Below are 19,619 nucleotides of genomic sequence, written 5' to 3'. Positions count from 1 at the left end.
CAAACGCCATACATTTAAAAGATACAGAAAATTATAGAATGGGAGATGACAAGAAATTAGGTCGACAACATCCAATTATCTTTGGATGCAGTGTTTTCTCCTACTTCCATCTCTTAAATATATCTGAAAAAAAACCAACAAAAACCCAAACCAAAACCAAACGACTTAGGAGGCATGAACGGCCGCTGGAAATGGAAGCGGTGTCCGGAGGCGCAGTTGGGCTGAGGCGTGCGGCCCGGCAGCCCCGGCCCTGGAGCGCGGCTGCCAGCGGCCGCCTCTCCCTCAGGGCCGCCTCCCGCCGGGGCTGGGCGCGCGCGCCGCGCCAGGGGGCGCTGCGGGCACCGGCGTGGCGGCGGGCGGCGCGCGCGGCGCGGCGGGGCCGCGGTAGAGGGCCCGGGCAGCGCCGCGGCGGTCGCGGCGCTGCGCCCGCAGCCGGGCAGCGGAGCGGGCTTGGTTGGCGGTGCGTGGGAATCGATCGCGGCTCGCACCGGGGCCGAGGGGGCGCCGGGGGGTCTCGCTGGTCGCTCGTGCGGCCCTCGGTGCTGGGGGAAGGGCTCCCGGAGGGGCGAACGGGGCCAGGCCGCGCCGCGGCTGGCGGGCGGGGGGTGCGGGAACGCCGCGGTTCGTGCACGGCGCCGTCTCTCCACGCCGCCGGACCCCCCCGCCTTCGGCGGCCGCGGTGAGTCAGCGGCGGGCCCGTCGCGCCCGCCCGCCCCCCGCGGTGACTCGGCGGCGGCGCTGCGGATCATGCTCAGGCATGTCGGGCCGGGCCGGAGCGGGAGCTAAGCCCTGACTTGCCTCCTGGCAGCGCTATATAAGGCCCGGCTCGGCCCGGCTCGGCCCAGACACCGCCGGCGGGGTCCAGCGTGAGGGCGGGACGAGGCACCGAGGTGAGTGGGCCCCGCCGGCGTGGCGGCTGCCGCCCGCCCGGGTTGTGTGGCTGAGGGCCGCGTTCTGAGGATGTTCTCCCCTTAACTGCAGGCAAATGTGCAATACCAAGATGTCCTCCCTTACGGATGGCTCCTCTGTCGCCGCTTCGGAGCAAGAGGCGCTGGTCAGTAGCTCTGTGGGGCGCGTGGGTTTTTTGCATGCTTTTTGCAGAGTTTTTAGTTTCTCATTCAGAAGAACCGCTGTGCTTAGCGAGCGATGGTTGGAGAAAGGCCAGGAAGTCCAGCCAGTGAAGGGTGGTCTCTCTTTGGTTCTGTAGTAAGCAAATCTTAATCATAATTGAGAGTACAGGGTGATGGTGTAGATGTAGACTGTTTCCTGGAAACGTTTGATGTTTTTTGCTTTCTGTTAATAAAAAGGATCCTATGATCCGATTTGATCGTGGTAAGTATTTCGGGTAGAAATTGTTAACAGATCATAACTGAAGAGCTGTGGAAAGTCTCCATCGTACAAAACATACTGTTGGTGAAATAATCTGAAGATTTTCGACTCCCTTCTCTATTGGAATTTGTAAGACGGTTGTAAGAATCACTAGTCTTCATTTGTATTTATGGCTTTGCATTTCCAGGCTTTCCATGATACAGTGACAGTTCTGTTGTTTTGTCTGTAGTTTTCCTGAGGATGGAAGCCTTTTACACCTGAAATGCGAGTTAATAAAGTACATACGTACAATGATGGCTGAACTGGATTATCTTGTGTAGAAGAGTAAAGCTTAATGTGGACTTTGCAGTAGAAAAATTTCAAAAATTAAATTGCAGAACAGCAGACTGTTCAGATTTGATTTTTTTTTCATTTGTGACTTGCTTTTTTTTATGTCACCGTATCGTGATATTGCTGTCTGCTGTCAGATCTTCAAGGCTGCAGTTCTTCATGCTTTGAGGAGTCAGGAGGAGAGGGCTTGGGAATAAAAACAGACTTAGTTGTGGATTCAGAGTTCTGAAACCGTGCCTTGGTACACTTAGCTGTCAGTAGTACTTGAATAAGTTGTTTGCTTCCTTTATGAAACTCTAATATATATGCCATATGTTCTAAATAATTTCGTTCTTAGGAGGGAGTGAATGGACAGTTAATGTTGCCCACAAGCTCAGTTATTTTTTTCATTATGTGTAATTCTTGCAGCTAATACTTTGTTAACTCACTAAAATGTAAGGTTGGTTTTAGCAGATCTTTGGGATGTAATGTAGGGTAGTTCCCCTCCTCCACCCTTCCGTCAAACATTTATTCCTTGTCTCATGATATTCTATTCACACTTCTCTGTTTTGGTTTGTTGTTTGTTTTTGGTTTTTTTTTTTTACTTTCTGTGTTTATTTTTTATATTTAATTTTAGGTAATTTATCAGGATAGCTAAATATTAGCCTGGTTTTAGAATGGTTACACTATTGTTCAAGAGGTGACATGAGAATATACTGTGCTGGGAGTATCAGTGGCTCCACAGGCTTTGCTGTTGTGTCAGCCCCTGCAGCTTGTTCTCATCTGCTGTACTGGTGCTGGGCACAGCTGTGTGGGACAGTGCAGTTTGTAGGCATGGGGGAGGTGACTTTTCTTTAACTTTCCTTCCTCTGCCTTGGAAACTGTCATAGACTGACTGTACATTAAACTGCTGGCACGGTGGGTGGGAGGCCACTGCAGAGGTAGGAGTGAGTGAAGTATCATGGAAGGGACAGGGTGTGCTTGTCCCAGAGAAGAAAAGTGTTCAGAGGTAAAGCAGCCCAGCTGGCAAATGCAAAACAAAAACCCCAGAAACTAAGAAAGAGGTGGACAAGTGTTTTGCTTTATGACTTGCAGTCTGGACCTGAAAGTTTCCTGTTCCCATTCTCCCTCCCCTTTGGGAATCATGGTAATGGTTAAAAGAGTAAAGCTGAACTCCAGAGGACCTGGCCCTGGACTTGGAACTAATAAACAAATCCTGTAGCTCTAATTAAGGAATTTGTATTTACCAGTGTGTTGAGGTTTAATCCCAGCTGCTAACTAAGTAGCATCAAGCACCTTGTTTCCTGCTCCCCAGGTCCTTCACGGTGGGATGGGGGAATCAGAAAAAAAGGCAGAACATGTGGGTTTAATAACTGCAGTGTAAGAGTAATAGCAAAGAAAAGGGAGAGTGGTTAAATCCAAGGAAGACAAGTGTTGCACAATGCAATTGCTCAACACCTGCTGATGGGTTCCCAGCCTGTCCCCCAAGCATCAGTCAGCACCTCCTGGCCAGCTCCCGTGTTCATAACACTAGGCCTGACATTCTGCGGTATGGAATATCCCTTTGGCCAGTTCAGGTAAGCTGTGCTGGCCATGTTCCCTCAGGGCTTGTTGTGCACCTCCTCACTAGCAGAGCATGGGACACTGAAAAGTCCTTGATTTAGTGTGGCTACTTAGCAACAACAAAAACATCAGTGTGTTCTTAACATTATTCTCCTGCTAAATCAAAAACACAGCACTGTGCCAGCTACTAGGAAGAAAATTAACTATCCCAGCTGAAACCAGGGGACAATGAACAACTGGGGTTTGATCTAAGATGTACAGTGTACAAGAAGATTAGTATGATTTGGTTCATATTATTTGCTTTTAAGTTTGAACTTTGCAAAGTGAAAAACTTAAGTGAAGATAGGTTTTAATGCAGTTGTATGTTTGCATATCAGATTAATACAGAAGGAGGGAGACAACCTGTATAAAAAAATTCTGTATTCTGTATAAATTCTGTATAAATAAATAATGTATATTTTTTTTTGGTGAATGATTAGTGCATACTGTTTCTCTCCTTCCACACACAGGTTAAACCAAAGCCACTGTTGATGAAATTGTTAAAGTTAGCTGGTGCTGAAAAGGACACTTTTACTATGAAGGAGGTAAGAACTTTTAATCACTAGAGGTAGACTACAGTGAGTACAGATAGATTGTTTTGGGTTGGGTAAATGGGGGGCCAGTGTTCATAGCTTTTCTAGAAATTTAGTTAAGACACTGTGTTTATTCTCCTGCTGACTTGTAACTGGGTGTTCAGCAAGTTTCTCAAAAATCTGAACTAAAGTTTCTGGTGATCAATAGAATAGCAGTGTTCTTCTAGAATGATAGATGAAAATCTGTTGGCTCAAAGAGAGTTTTAGGCAGAGTTTGAAGAGCAAATTACAATGTATTTAATGTGCTTTGTCTCTTACACTTAAACTTGAAGCAACAACCTGGGTATTTAACATTTGTATTTCATTTATTTCACAGGTAATATTCTATATTGGACAATATATTATGTCTAAGCAATTATATGATGAAAAACAGCAGCATATTGTACACTGTGCAAATGATCTCCTGGGGGATTTATTTGGAGTAACAAGCTTTTCAGTAAAAGAACACAGGTAAAATGGGATTCTTTTCTGAGAATCTGGTTGGGAAATAATGAAGAACAAAGTGCATATGTCCCTTTTTTAACTCTTCACGTCTACAAAGATGGTAAGCTCTCTTTTATGGTTATGTGTAGCTAACTTGTATCATATTTTTCTTTATCCCTATTTAAGGAGACTATATTCAATGATTTCCAGAAATCTGATAGCAATCAATCAACAAGGTAAGCTTGTTTAGGAAGGTGATTTGTTTGGGAGACAGCAGTAGGGAAAATAAAATTTAGAGAATGTATCTTGGAGGTAGTGATCAGATAACAGTGAGCTCTCCCATTATTAGCTATTTGGCTTTGCTCACTATAGTCCAGAGCAATCACAAATAGTGAATCAAAGTAAACACTTGTTTCTTCAGGAGGAGAAAAATACTCTGAACAGAGCATTTGGGTAATTTTTTTTGTCTAGAACCAGAAAAAACAGAGCTGAACAAAAAGGCTGCTAAGTTACAAACTGAAGTAATGTGCTTGTATTTGTTACTAATAAAGCCCTAAACAACATATAAAGTTTTAATATGAAAAATTAGCTTCTTGAACATATGCCAGTGATGAAATCAGGGCAAAGGCTTTTTTTTTTTTTTTTAATGTTGAAGTTCTATTTTAATTTTCAATTTTCACAACTGAGTGTGAAGTACATTTAGAACTGGTCATTCTTAGCTATACTCAACCCCGTTTTAAATGGGCTGTATATGTTTAAATAAAAATAGCTTTGTGGTGGTGCTCTGGAAAGCCACTCCTTCAATGGGAAATTGTTATACAGTCCTGCAATATAAAAATGCTCGATGTAGCTGTAATTTTTTGCCTAATACTGGGCATGAAACAGAGGTTAAACAATGGAAGCCATTTTGTGTAAATTGTCCTCTAAATCTGTATAAGGATACCCTTTGTTTCTAATTTTTCCTAAAGGCAAGTGTTCAGCTGCTAAAGATGGGAAACTTGCTGTCTTTGTCATCCCCATTGTTAAGCTTGCAAGCTTAAATTTATTTTTCTATTCTTTTTTCATGAAACACTCTTTATTAATTCAGGATCTGTCTTAGTAAGCATAAATCATTAATGATAGCTAATTTTCCTTCCATTATATGTCTTTTTAACTCAGGGTTCCCATAAGATAAGTAGCAAAAAGCACTTAGGAGAGGAGCAAGTAATTACATTTCATGCCTATATTTTTCATATCTGCAGAATCACAGTTTATGCACAGACTTAATTTCAAGCCATTTATAATAAAATTCTGACCTGTTTTCAGTTGACATTTCTTCTTTCTCGGTATTTCCACTTGAGTAATGTTACAGGGAAGGTGCTGCACACACCTGAAAAACAAAGGAACAGTCTTTTTTTTCATTGTTGCAAAATGTCTGGATTTTAAGTTTTACTTAGAATTTATTCTTTGAGCCTGAAATTTACTTTTTCTGCTATATTGTATTATGGGTTTCATTTTGGTTTGGTTTCAGACTCTACCCTTGGTGACACACCTGAGGATGATGCCGCATCTCCACTTGAGGAAGAAAATGTTATTAAGGTGCTATTTTTATTTCATTTGAATACATTTTATTCAAATATTCTATTCAGTTTTGCCTGATAGTGTCAGTGGTTTAATGCAGTAAGTTGAATCTTAGCTCTTTACCTCATATTCATGCTCAGGCTTACTCTGTCTTTCTGTTATCAGGAGTCTATGCAAGAGCTAGAAGAGAAGCAGACTTCATCAAATGTGACTACCCGACCAACTACATCTTCTAGGAGGAGGACGCACAGTGAATCTGGTATCTGCAGATTTATGATGCAGAGCTTTCAGTAGCATGGCCACTTAGGGGGGAAAGCTACATTCTCTTGCCTTGCTGACTTGAAAGATGCTGATAAATATTATTTGTGTTTCTCTGCTTATCTAAAACAAAATGTTCAGTCTGAAAGAAAAACACAATTCCTTTTATTGCTCGAGTATCATGTTGCAGTTTGGATCTCTAGAATTGTTAGTAAGATGATGGAATAACTTGCTTCACAGCTCTGTTAAACTTTTTCACATCAGCAGGACTTTATCAGTTGTATTATCTTCATGATGAGAACACTTTTGTTTGTAATCGACTGATACCATCAAATTCATTTTAATTCCCTCTGTAGAAAGCCACAAAAATTGGCATTTTGTTGGTTCACTAAAGCCAGTTTTCTTTGGATTTCAACTGGTGAGAGGCATCAAAGGTGTGGTAGTAACACAGGATGATTTTGGATATATTCAGGTACCTCACCATTCATTAAGCACTTGTTAAAACATCTGGTGACCTAAGCATCATATTCGCCTCCCCTTTGTCTTTACTGTGGTTATTCTATAACCACTGGCAGATACATTTTCAAAATACAAAATGTTTCTTCTGATTAGTAGCAATAACAATCTGGTCAGCATAAACCTGAGTAAGTTTCTCAATGGAAGTGTTCTCTATGGTTCTACTTAAATATTATTCTCTGGAATTTCTTAGGTTAGTTTGTTCCATCACTTACTGTCTTCCTCATGACTTAGTAGTTGTAGTTACCTGGGCAGTGATACCCTTCTGTCACTGTGTAGAACTTCCTTTTCTTCACTTGCTCAGGGACATTTTTCAGTTTTTCAGCTTTCAAGTAGTATTTTTTGTGTCCCTCATAGGCCACTGTTACATTAAATCAGTCCCAAACCAGTGCTGCGTTGCTGAGCGGTTTGCACTAAATTAAAAGAACATTTTAATGTTGTAACTAAAACTGATGAAAGGATGGAAAGTCTCAGTTAAATATCACAACCTGTAATATTTAGGCATGACACAGAGCACATAAGGTCCTGTGTAGTGCTTACTTATTGTAGGTTTGATTATTAACTCTTGTCTTTGCATCCATTTATTAGTTTGTTACAACCTTAAGAGTTCTTTTAATATAGTGTTTTTATATACACTTTTTTTCTAATTTATAGGAAATCTTCCCTTTAAACCACTATTCTTGTTAAATTGGGATGGTAGCGGCTCCTTTGGAGCCACTTAAATAGTGTGTAGAGACCTTGTGGTGATACAGTATCAGTACGGCATGGAGCCATGACAACTAAATGAGGACAACGATGGACAGGAGCAACCTTTGGGCCTGGGGGCACCAAGTTTGGTGGGGCTCTCAGGGCGGAAAAAAGAAAAGAGAGGGGCTGAGCCAAGAAGCACCAAGGGAAAGTAAGAGAAGTCTCAAAGTATGTACAAGTGTTTTGTTCTCCTTTTTTTTTTTTTTTTTTCAATGAAAGATTCAAGACTTGAAGACTTGTGGATTGTCACAGTGTGATTTGCAAGGCGAGGGAGAAGCTGGGCAGCAGAGGGTGGGTGCAAAAGGCACCTGTGGGAGGGCAGCAGGCTCATAATGAGGCCTGTAGAACCAAAAGTTGTTGGCAACTTAGGAGGTTTTACTCTGCTGCACTGAAATTCTGAATTTACAACGCTTTTTTATATAAAATCATTTTTTACCAAACGCTCTAGAAGTCAATGGAGCTGGATTTTGACTTGCCTACCCCTAAAATGCTCTACCTTTAGTCCTTGCGCTGCTGTAGTTGGTTGTTCTAAAACACAGTGTATTTACAAAGCATTGTCTTTTTGCCGTCAAACCAAGCATGCTTAGTAAGCAGAGCTTAAAGCAATGCTTTCAGAGTTCAGCTTTTGCATAGTATGTCTTGAAGATTTTCTTGCTGGGGTGCATGACAGTTCTAATAGTTTGTTACAAAAGTCTTGTTGAATAAATACAATTACATATAGTGCAACTATTCACTGATAAATATGTTGAGATGTCTGAAACTTGAACCTGAACTTACCTTGCTTAGCACAAGGTGTTCTGCATGCATGTGACCTGGGAGCTAATTGCTGTCTCCCTACAAATTCTGGGATGGATTCAAAAGCTCTCTGAAAATGCCTTTCTGTCTATTGCCGGTAGAGGGAATGAGGACAAGTAAAATTCTAATTGTATTTCTTAAAATTAGGAAGGGTTTAACATGTCACGTATGGAGTAAAAACTCTTTCAAATTTGCTATTGTTTTCCATGTGGAGTCTGCCATTCATAAGCTGTACTGGTGGGACAGATGGGGAAAGCCAGCCCCTGAAACACTGGTTTCAGAAATGTTTCACACTGTATGGGTTAATAAGTGTTATTGTGTCTTTTAAAATAAGTCTTCGTGCCTTTTTGCCCCATTAAAAAATACTGAAATATTTTACTTTAATTATTAGATTTCTTTATTGTAAATTATATTTTAAGCTTCTGTTTAGAATATTCAGAACTGCACATTGCATAGATGTTTTTGAGTAATAAAGAAATTCTTGACTATGCCCAGAAGAAAATTCTTCAGATGATCTGCACAGTGAGAGAAGAAAGCGACACAAGTCAGACAGCATTTCATTGACGTTTGATGAAAGTCTCTCATGGTGTGTAGTCAGTGGTCTGTGCCATGAAAGAAGCAATAGCAGCGATTCAACAGATTCTCTTTCCATTCCTGTAAGTTGAAATAGAAATGTAAAGTATTTTTGTGGTATAAATTTTGCAGATGCCACAAGTGCAAACATGCATCTGAAAACACAGTGTTCTTAATTAAAAGCAGCAGTGCCTTCAGTGGTGTCTGAGGAAAGAAAAGAGGTTGAAAGAAAAGTAGGTGTGTGGGTGGTGGGGATTTTCGTAGGTCTGCTGGCAAACCTGAGGTGAAGTTTTTTAAAATATTGACCTTGAATATTCTTTAAAAACCAAGATCCTCGCTGCTTGGCACAGTATGGAAAAAAAATATTTTGTGGTTTAAAATAAGTTTCTTAGAATGCTAGGAGACAAAAAGAGTCACAGACTTCCCATAATTCAGAGTTAGGTGGTAGTTCTGGTACAGCTTTGGTAACTGTACCAAATGGTACTGTATCCAGTGGAATGGATGCTGGTGGTGCATTGTATTCATTTGCCATGCCATTGTCTTGGAAATTTTATACTGTTTTTAGTAAACACCAAGGCAAATTATTTGTGGTTTGATTAAGTCATGAAGAGCTGAACTAACAGTGTTCCTAGTTAAATACTGTATTCTAAATTGACAGAACTAATACTGTATCTTCAGTCTTCCTGTTTTGTAATTGTTAAGCCATGGTCTCAGACTAAACAAAGTTTATGAGTATAGAGAATTTAATGATATAATGCAGCCAAAAGATACCATCTTCTTGTATCTGTTCTTTCACTTTTTAGGAGGGACTTTCGAAGCAATAACTGCAGCCTTTCAGCTGCCTGTAAGCTGAGTGCAGTTTCTTATTACAGAGCCAACAAAAGGCCTCCAGACCTAGCTTTATTTTTACCCACCTGTAATTTGTTTATCTCATAAAAAGTACTGTGTCTCACAGCAGCTGGTCCTTTCCCTTCCATATCTAATTATACAGAGTAGTACAGCTTTTATCCTGAGAGTTGTTTTAAGAGTAATGTTATGTATATGGACTGGTGAACTTGAATGTGTCTTTCTTTTTTTGTTCTTTTCAGGATCTTGATGGTAGTTCATTAAGTGAAAACTCTGATTGGTTTGACCACAGTTCTGTATCAGACCAGTTCAGTGTTGAGTTTGAAGTTGAGTCTATTTATTCAGAAGATTATAGCCATAATGAAGAAGGGCAGGAGCTCACAGATGAAGATGATGAGGTACTATCTGCTTTCCTTGTTTGACCCTGGGGGTACAGGATGATAAATAGAAGGAATTTCAACATGAAACATTACTGTAAGTTTCCAAGGAGAACTCTTCAGGTGTATTTTTGAACTGCATGTGCTGGTGTCACAGTCTGCACCCAGTTGTTCATTAAATCAAATTACACATCGATGCATCTGGGTCACCGTTATACAGCTCACCAGCCAGTGACTGAAACGGTGCTGAGACTTTCTGTAGGCTCTGAAACAGGCTGGGTAGGAAAGTCTGGGTGCTTAACTTCTCTCACTACCTGTTGGAATCTGTGGCAGAATGTGTACTTTAGTCTTTCTGCATTTTTAGTTCTAGAAGTATGTGTTGAGCTTTGACAACACTTGATACCAAAGGAAACCTTTCTCAGTAACTTTTTCCAAAGGGATATGTCCAAGTTTTTTGCCTCTTTGAATGTGTTTCATAGAGATGCTGAACCAAAGTTTTAGAAATCATTATTAGTAGGCAAGAAGACAGAAAAATTTGGATTACCACAATTTTAAAGAGATTTCTGGAATGTCGGGAATGAAGTGAGAATATATGTGGGGTTTTCTTTCTGGGTTAGTTTTCTGTTACTTTAAGAGAGGTTAATCAGCTCATGGCAAGCTTGGGTAAGTACCAGAGGCAGAATTCACCAGGGACATACATGACTGTGGTACCTGAGAGGCTGAATGGGACTGACCGTACTGATGAAGCTGTAGTGTAGTGCAGAGCTGCACCCTGAGAGGGGATGGTAATTTGGAGGAAGACAGGATTGAGGTGTGCCCCTACTCCAGACAGTATTTTTGGGAGTTGCAGAATGACTGGTGTTTGAAGGGGCCTCTGGAAGTTGTCTTAAACACCTGCCGTGGCTCAGGCAGAGCTGATTGCCCAGGTCTGTGTCCAGATGCCTTTTGAATATCTCCAGGGATGGAGGCTTCATAGATGCTCAGGGCAGTGTGTGCCAGTGCTCCTTCATCCTCACAGGAAGAGGTGTCTCCTGATTCTCAGAGGGAACCTCCTGTGTTTAGTTTGTGCTGGTTGCCTCTTGTGCTGCCACTGGACACACTGAAGAGTGTGGCTCTGTGTTCTTGATGCCAGCCTTTCAGGTATTTATGTGCATTGATCAGGCACCCCCTGCCCTGAGCCTTCCCCAGGCTGAACAGTCCCAGCTCTTTCAGCCTTTCCTCACGTGAGAGTTCCTCTAATCCATTAATAATCTCAATAGCCCATCCCTGGAGACTCTCCAATGGCTTGCTATCTGAAAATCTCATCAGGTTAAAAATATTTGGGGTTTTTAATTAAACGCCAAAACCCAGTTATGTATTTTTTAAATTTAAACCAGGTTTATCAGCTGACTATTTACCAGGATGAAGATAGTGATGCTGATTCCTTTGATGAAGATCCAGAGATTTCTCTAGCTGTGAGTAAAAACTTGTCTGGTGATAAATTTGGTAAACTGACATGGAAGAGATGAAGAAGTATAGATTAATTCTATTGCTGTAAGTGATTTTTTTAAGAATTAAATTAACTTCCATGTGGGAAGGTTCCAGTACAATATTTTAATTACTGAAAATGTGATTATTAAGGAATCTTGGAGGTTTTTTTAATGATTAATAAACTTCCTAATCCATTAAAAAAACCCAATCCCATGCTAATTTACGATTTTGTTGACTTAATGGAAGTAAATTATTTAGAGCCTAAATCTGACTTCCTCTACAAAATGGAAAAAACTTTAAATCTTAGTCATGTGCATTTAAAAAACTTTTCCTATAAGTTAGAATACCTGATTTTATTGTCCAGCTTGAACAAAGGTATCTGTAACATACAGATGTGAAGGCAAGCCTTTTTTCACAACACTACTGTAGAAGAGGCCTTTACTACATTCTGTGAGACCATTCTTGAAGAGTGGGAAGAAATTTACAGTCTTGAGGCAAAGTATGGAGATATTTGTGAAAAGACACTGCATTTTAATTCTAGAATGTGCTATCTCCTTATTTATATTTGCTTTTCACATTTGATGCTTGAATTAAAGCTGTTATGTGGAACCGTGAAGTGTTCAGCCCCTTGATAGTCTGTTGGACTGAGGGACTTTGTGTGCTAAAGAGCTGGCCACCTTCTGAAAACATAGCAGTGCTTATGTGTGGAAAAAGAGACCTGTACATTATTTTTAGGATTTAAAATTGGTCTTACAAGCTTTTGATGTTGCTGATGTTATTCAGGACTTACATAAGTTTTGGGTTGTTTTTTTTTTTTTTTTTTTTTTTTGTTTTGATTTCCCCTACAGCCTGCATTTTTTCTAAGAAGGGTCTCTGTCCTTAAAAAGAAAATGTGTTTTTAACGAAATAGTGGTTTATTTTCATTGCAGTATATGGAGTAGCCTCTGAGAGGCTGATGCACCACTTTTTTTTTTTTTCCGTTTTATTTTTTTTCCTTCCCCCCTTCTTCGTCCTTTTTCGCATTGGCCGATGTTTTGTGTCCTGCGGCTGTGTCTGAGCGCCCTCGCGCGGCCGTTCTGTGCACCAACAGCTCCGCAAACCGCAGGGGAGGGGTCCCTCAGGCTGGAATAGTCCCCGTTGCAGAAGTCCGTAGTCGAAGGGGAATTATGACCTTCTTAACACGTTTTTCAATTCTTACCCTGAAGAATTTTGTGGTCTGTTTCCTGCAGTTTTGCATAAGAAATAATAAATTGCTCTATTCACAGACCTAACTGCAAAACGAAGGAAAGGCAAGGTCTTTTTAAAATAGGAACCATTTTAATCTAGAACTGTGAAATGGGGCCAAAACCACTGAATGGAATTTTAAAATTGTAAACAAGTTGATAGTTTGACATAATAATTATTTTGGCAGTAATAAATTGTTTATAATGTCTGAATACTTCAATTGTACTTGAATTTGAGTACTCCAAAAGTAGCTTAAGCTGTTCCAACCTTTGATTCACTAAAGGATTATTGGAAGTGTCCCGAATGTAATGAGATGAATCCTCCGCTTCCGCGACATTGCCACAGATGCTGGGCCCTTCGTGAGGATTGGCTTCCAGATGAGAAGAGTGAGAAATTGGAAAAGAGCAAATTAGAAGCCTCCTTTCCTGCAGAGTCTGGAGAAGGTTTTGATGTTCCTGACTGCAAGAAAAAAATGACTGAAGAAAAAGAGCCAGCAATGGATGAGAATGAGGATAAAGCAGTACAGTTTTCTGAGTCCCAGGAAAGTGAAGGTTATTCCCAGCCATCAACATCAAGCAGCATGTTCTGTAGCAGTCAGGAGGACTTTAAGGAACCTGAGAAGAGAGAAACACAAGACAAAGAGGAAAGCATGGAATCCAGTCTGCCTGTTACCAGCATAGAGCCATGTGTCATATGTCAGAGCAGACCTAAAAATGGCTGCATAGTACACGGCAAAACAGGACACCTCATGTCATGTTTTACGTGTGCAAAAAAGCTCAAGAAGAGGAACAAACCCTGCCCAGTGTGCAGGCAGCCCATACAAATGATTGTATTAACTTATTTTAGTTAGACACATGTTGACTGGAAAGCTGCAAAAGAAACTTCATAAACTGGTTAAGAGAGTAAGAAATTATTTTTGTATGCTTATTGGAAAATTAATATTCTGTGTCTCTTGGCATTCTGTGTGAAAAATAATTGCTGACATAAATGCACTGGAGTTATTAAGAGGTTTGCCCTATACTCATAAGTCAACTTGGAGATTTTAAATCCCTCTCAGTAGAAGTAACCAGGTCCTCTAAACCACCTGCCTCTCCAAGTGTTTATTGTTCCTTGCAAGTTAGTGACATTTGTTTTATTGAATTAAATATATGCATTAAAACCCCAAATTCAGTGATTGTTAGAGGACAGACATGTTGAAGTGTTTATTTCTGCAAGTTCCTCATTTAAGAAAATAGATGATTATCCAGGTTCCTGTTTTTGTTGCCTGGTGAAGACATAAGGCTCAATCAGACCCTTCTGAATAAGTCAATAAAATTAATAAATATAATCTTTTCTTAAATTCCTCCAAGTAACCAAATTCTGTGGGAGATCTTACCAGGAAGTAGAGAAAGATGTGGTAGAAAATAATTAATATTTTGGAAACAGAAAAGGGTATTGTGTGTCTTTTATTTTTATAGTCTGCAATTGTAAACTTAAGGGCTGCATGTCCCCCATGAGAAGTCATTGATCCAAGCTCAGTCATACTGTTCTCTCTCAGATATCCTGAGAATCTGACATTTGTGGGTTTGTAGGTCTGTACTGATTATGATAATGGTTATTATTAGTTTAGCAGCATTGAGCAAGTCTCAGGCGGACAAGATAAATGAAGGATATGCTATGAACTGTCATGTCAGGCAGTATTAGGGGACAGTTGTTTTCTTTTTCCGCACTTGTTTCTGACTTAGCAGAATACATTCAGCTGCATTGCTGCATTCACTGTAATAAAAATAGAAAAGAAAATCCATCTTCATCTGCAGAAACAATTGAGCTATGCAGTTCCTGTTCACAATCTTCAAGTGCAGTCATCTTTCCAACTCATTGTTCTTATCTGTATCACAAGAATTCTGAAAATCTGAAAATCATTGGCCAACTCAAAGTTGGTCTCATTGGACCTGTTCTTTACTGCTTTTAGCTCTTGTCTCCTCGCTGTACTTTGTCAGAAACTTTGTGAAACTTAACAGTTCTGTGCCCGGGGAGCCTGCCTCAGTTCTGGGGGCCTTCAGGCGAGGTAGTGTGAGTGTGGGAACCAGGATGCGGTAAAGATCACTCAGCTGCTTTTCACGTGGAGTTTCTGTACCCAGTGAGTGATAGTTATTCCTTTGGAAAGCTATGTTACAAGAGGAGTTGTATATTTTTAGCACGTTTTATTTTTACAGGTGGTTGCTGATTGCCTGTCCAGTAGGGAATGGCAGATAAACAGTCAGGGGAGTGCCAAGAGTGAAGGTGTAGTCCAAGTGCAGGAATTGAGCTGTGTTACCATCTTACAGGCCAAGGCTCAACAGCTTCCCTAACACCAGCAGTACAAAATTGCTGATGCCTGTGTGCTGGCACAGAGACTTCTGCTGCTCTTCTTAACTCCAGGGCTGCAAATGCCTGCAAGTGCCCAGGAAAAGGATATAAAGCAAGGACAGGAGACTTAGTAAATCCTTGGTTGTGACTTGGTTGAAAAGTAGTAACTTCATAGGTAAAGACTGAATTACTGGGATCATTCACATTTTGTTCATACATTTGAGCTATTTCTTTAAGAATACCACTAAAAGATACTGGTATACCTGAAGTTTTAACATAGTTCATTTTAACTAAACAAAATATAAACCCCAATTGTATACATTCAAATTCTTACTGGCAAGTTTCTTGCCTCCTGCAGTTTGTAAAGGGGCAGCAGGTAGCTGGAAGCTCTTGGAGGTTTTTTGATCAGCAGAAACCTTTCATGGGTTTTATAGGATTTGATAATCCTTCAGCCTGAGATAGAGAAGGCCTTTGGGTAGATAGTTAATTTTTCCAAGTAGGAGTACTAATAGAGGGCTACCTGCCTTACTTTGCACTAATTAAAAATTAATGTTTTTTTAATTTTTGATTTGATAAACTTAGGTGCAGTGAGGCTTGCAGAGGCTCTTCATTGCACGTGCAGGTGAGGGAGAACTGTAGATATGTATATGCAGCAGCATCAATAACATGGGGACTGTACTTAAAAAGTTACATCTTCTTAAGAAGCTTTGTCCACTGCATTGTCTACCATGTCTTCCCCTCTCTCCATACGATGCCTTCTCTGCCCTGCCTGTGTAACTGCAGTGCTGGGGGAGCAGCTGTCCTTACCTAGTTCCTGTTGGGACAAATTGTACCATCCCACTCTTGGCATTCTTTTCCAGTCACATGCCTTCTGTTGCAGAGAATAGCCCTGGAAATACCTTCCACTCACTACAGTGATGAGGAAATGGGGAATTTTAATTTTTGCATCTGCAAATCACTGTGTCAAGTATTTGGGTTTCAGTTACATTTTATGGTTTAATATGCTTACTGACTTCTAGTACAACTTCAGTTTGTTTGGTGTGGGTGCTTGCCTTCCGAATGGAAGTGATGGGTATTGATGCCGGTTCCTGTTCCTGCTGGGGACACTGGGAGTGCAAGTGCAGGCCTGGTGCCCGGGGGCTGTGTTACAGTCATTCCCCTGGTGACTCCCGGCTCTGCCTCCACCCCCTCTCCCAGCATGGCCATGCTCTGTGTGTGGGCACAAGCAGTGAGCACCCTGCTTGTTCTGGCCCTTGAACACGGTCCTGGCCTTGGGTAATGGCACAAAAATCAGTAAAGTTTTGGTACAAAAGTTGTTCCTCCTTGGTGAGGTGTTTGAGATCCTTATTTAATATCGCACACATTTTAATCTTTAATTTATTGCTGTTTGTAAATATCCTTGTGCTCACAGTTGATGTTTTGAGCTCTAATTTATTGAATTAGTCTACTGGTACGTGTATAGTTATATAAATATACTTATTTAGTAAATCACAGGCACAAGAAAAATATTTTAAGAAATGTAGCATTAAAATACAGAGAAATAGTCTTTATTATATTCAGATTGAGAAGGGCACAGGAAGATTAATGGCTATGTTTCCTTTTTTCCTTCACTTAACTCTGCATTGAACGTGAACAAGATTTATTAAATAGAGATAGAGCTGGTGCAACATTAGCATAGTGAAAATATTTTGGTGGTGTTTTGCTTTCCTTTGGAATGCTTTTGCATCCCTCAGTGCAGGCAAGGAGCTGATTGCTTCTGGGTGCTGGTAACACTGGGGGTGATGGTCTAGGAGACACAGGACCCGGTGATGAGAGTCTTTAAGGTTAATTTGCAAAGGTTGTAATGGCTTTTGCCTTTGCACACGTGACCAAGAAGCTTGCAGGGGAGGCCAGATGCCCACAGGATGTGGCTGTATGTGATTTTTGGTAATTTTCTTTGTCTCTTCCTTCTTGCACATCAGGTAGACAGTAGTTACATACAAATGATGCAAAAACTTGCATTTATTTTTTTTTTAGGAAGTACAATGAACCTACTTGTTGCTTAAATACAAGTCTTTAACTATTTACCTATTTGTTAGTATTGCCTTTATATTAGTATTGAAATTTACCCCACACCAGCAGGATCGTGGGCTGTGCCATCCTGTGCCTCTCCCCTTAGCAGATGATTTAGAAGGGTTAAAGTGTTTCAAAATGCTCACTGGTGAAAAGCTTACATTTCTTCTAAGAATGTGGTACTATTTTTATCACTGAGTTCTCTTTGCTGCACTTTTGTTCAAATGTCACTGTCTCTGACGTGTCTATGGGGTATGAAGATGCTTGCAGGACTTCAGGCAGATTTTTTTTTCTTTTATGACTAATACGAGGAAGAGAAAATTCCTCGTTCTTACAGAAAGTGTCAACAAGAATAATTGTTTAAAAAACAGTATCTTACAAAAGAAATTAGAAAATTATTAGGAGCTTAATGAAACTGAATAAACCGAATAAATAGGATGAAAATAGGGGTGAAGATTTTTTTCTTCTCCATCTTAATCTAAGGCTGCTGTTGTGTTGAGGCATAACTTTAGGTAGAGTATATTTTAAAGCAGGTAATTCATTCAGCATATTAGTTTGCCACATACAGTGGGGCAGGACTTACCCCTTATCCCAGGAAGATACAACATTTCGTTGTGCAACATTTGGCCTGAAAAGGGGCATTTGCTGTTGTGGGGCTTCCCTGTGGAAGAAGCATTGGACACGGGACTTGAGGGTGGGCAGCATTGTTGTGGTGGGGCTGTAGGGTGGCCCTGGTCCCGCAGCACAGCAGAGCCTTGCTGGAGCATCAGCCCTCTCCTCTTCAGGGGATTCCCTGCCCTGCCTTTCCTGCTTCTCCATACCAGAGTCTGAGGCATATCTTGCTCTTTAAAGGTTGCACAAGCAGAGCACAAACCCCAGCTTAAGATTTTAGCAATGGATTGCACTTACTGAACATGAAAAATTTTAACTAAAGTGTGGGGGGTTTGTTAGGGGTTTTTTTAGCCCAGATGCACTGAAAGCTTCAAGTGAATGCTTCTTTAGTGTATCTATAGCTATATTATACATGTGAAATTTGTCAGTGATACTTAAAAAGGTGGTGGCTCTCCTTTTGAGTAGATGTTGTTTTAGCTTAACAGCCTGCTTTAAAAGGACAGTAGTGGCTGTTAGGATGATGATAACTGAACACCTAAAATACAAATAGCTTTTCTAAAACCAGAATCTCTGTTGTCTGACTACACATAGCTGGGATGACTGTTGAACAGAGTAGTTCATAGTGAATTTAAATAACTATGCAACGCGCTTTCAAGAGCTTGACCTGGTGCATTACTTTCCAGCTACCCAGTGCATGTATGACCACAGTCAGTAACCATTACAATGCAAATATCCACTCCAACTGCACACAGTATAGACCCATTTATGAAGAGTTTCACATGTTGCATTTATCTTTCAGTTTTGAGTTTTTCCTTTTCTGATGAAAATTGAGTACTGTGTTCTGTTTAAAAGCTTTAAATAAAGATTTGTTTATATACTCCATGGTGCTCCTTTTTTCATGTCAGTTACTTGATTGTTAGGAGTTCTGGTACTTTGTCTTCACACAGATTATTACACAGGCTCTTTCTGCCCCCACTCAGCTGCTGGACTGCTGAATTCTATCAGATTTCTTTGGTTTGGGAAATTTTAGCTCAAGGAATCTCTTTCTTCCTGCTACAAGTGGCAGGATCAGTGATGGGATTTAGTGGCTAATTACTTCTCTGTGTGGTAAACAACCCACAGCAGCTCAGGATGAGAAAAGGTAGAAAATGCAAATGGGTATGAGAAAGACATTCAAAAACCAGTCTCTTGCACACACAGCTGTCATTGCTATCAGCATTGCTGTTTCAAGTTCTGAAGTGGATTCACACTGAATGTGGCCGTCTGGCAGACAGGCAGCTGATGCCCAAGCTCCACAGTCCAGCAGGTAGGGCTTGGTGTGACAGGAAGCAGTGCCTCAGGAAAGATTTTAAAAGGTACTAAAGGATTAACTGCATTCCTGCATTTTTTATTTACTGTATACAGGAAAAGATTGATGTTTCCAAAGATAATCTTTGCTGGTTTACTTTTGAAATTGCTTAAGAAAATTACTGGCACATAAAGCTTTAAAATAAACACAGGAGACGGTACTAACTGGCTTTTCTTGATAAATTTTCTGTTTATTGGGCAGCTTCAAAGGGCCCTGAAAATGACTTGCAACTGGCCAGGCAAAAGGAATCTGCTAATCCTGTCTTGCAGTACAATGCAGCCAGGGGAGCACTGAAACCACCCTCTGTAACTGGAGCTGGCTTGTGCCTTGCTGAGTGTGGCTGCCAGCTCCTGGCATGGGTGTTAAAACAGTCCCAACAGTGGAGGAGCAGGGCTGCGAAGCTGTTGGAACAGTATAAAGCCATTGCTAAAACTATTCAAAGAATTCTGAATTGTATGTGGTTCTGTGCCACAACATAATCAGTTAAAAACGGAGAAGGTATAAAGCTGTCAGTGACTCTTTCCACATTGTTTTCAGCAGCTCTGCTGTAGAACACTGTTTTCAGAGCCACAAATTCCTCCCTTTTCCCTGTTGGTGCAGATTATCATCCAGCTTCCACAGCACGGCCCTTTGGCAGATACATTTAATTTTCATCTT

General features: G+C 40.7%; 1 protein-coding gene across 3 annotated transcripts; it reads left to right on the top strand.

The window, feature by feature from the left end:
* Positions 1-415: 415 nt before the first annotated feature.
* Positions 416-18,494, top strand: LOC131592975 (E3 ubiquitin-protein ligase Mdm2-like). 3 transcript variants are annotated; one of them, XM_058865016.1, is made up of 11 exons: positions 416-460; positions 982-1,054; positions 3,711-3,785; positions 4,150-4,283; positions 4,443-4,492; positions 5,767-5,834; positions 5,982-6,075; positions 8,628-8,788; positions 9,794-9,949; positions 11,305-11,382; positions 12,906-18,494. In XM_058865016.1, the coding sequence occupies exons 2-11, from the start codon at positions 986-988 to the stop codon at positions 13,470-13,472; spliced, it is 1,452 nt and encodes a 483-aa protein (XP_058720999.1). In that variant the 5' UTR covers positions 416-460; positions 982-985; the 3' UTR covers positions 13,473-18,494. The 3 variants fall into 3 exon arrangements, with proteins under 3 accessions (XP_058720999.1, XP_058721000.1, XP_058720998.1); XM_058865017.1 differs by lacking the exon at positions 416-460 and adding an exon at positions 557-890 and having other exon boundaries at positions 8,631-8,788; XM_058865015.1 differs by lacking the exon at positions 416-460 and adding an exon at positions 559-890.
* Positions 18,495-19,619: the final 1,125 nt, after the last annotated feature.

The sequence above is a fragment of the Poecile atricapillus genome, chromosome Z (assembly GCF_030490865.1).
Source record: "Poecile atricapillus isolate bPoeAtr1 chromosome Z, bPoeAtr1.hap1, whole genome shotgun sequence".
Taxonomy (NCBI): Eukaryota; Metazoa; Chordata; class Aves; order Passeriformes; family Paridae; genus Poecile; species Poecile atricapillus.
This window is presented reverse-complemented; position numbering and strand designations above follow the sequence as displayed.

What these genes read in the sequence shown, in the direction of transcription:
- LOC131592975 (XM_058865016.1), top strand. Translation starts at nt 986, where the DNA reads ATGTGCAATACCAAGATGTCCTCCCTTACGGATGGCTCCTCTGTCGCC. An exon ending in GATAGCAATCAATCAACAAG is followed by an intron (nt 4,493 to 5,766) that starts GTAAGCTTGTTT and finishes GTTTGGTTTCAG; the next exon opens with ACTCTACCCTTGGTGACACA. An exon ending in TCACAGATGAAGATGATGAG is followed by an intron (nt 9,950 to 11,304) that starts GTACTATCTGCT and finishes AATTTAAACCAG; the next exon opens with GTTTATCAGCTGACTATTTA.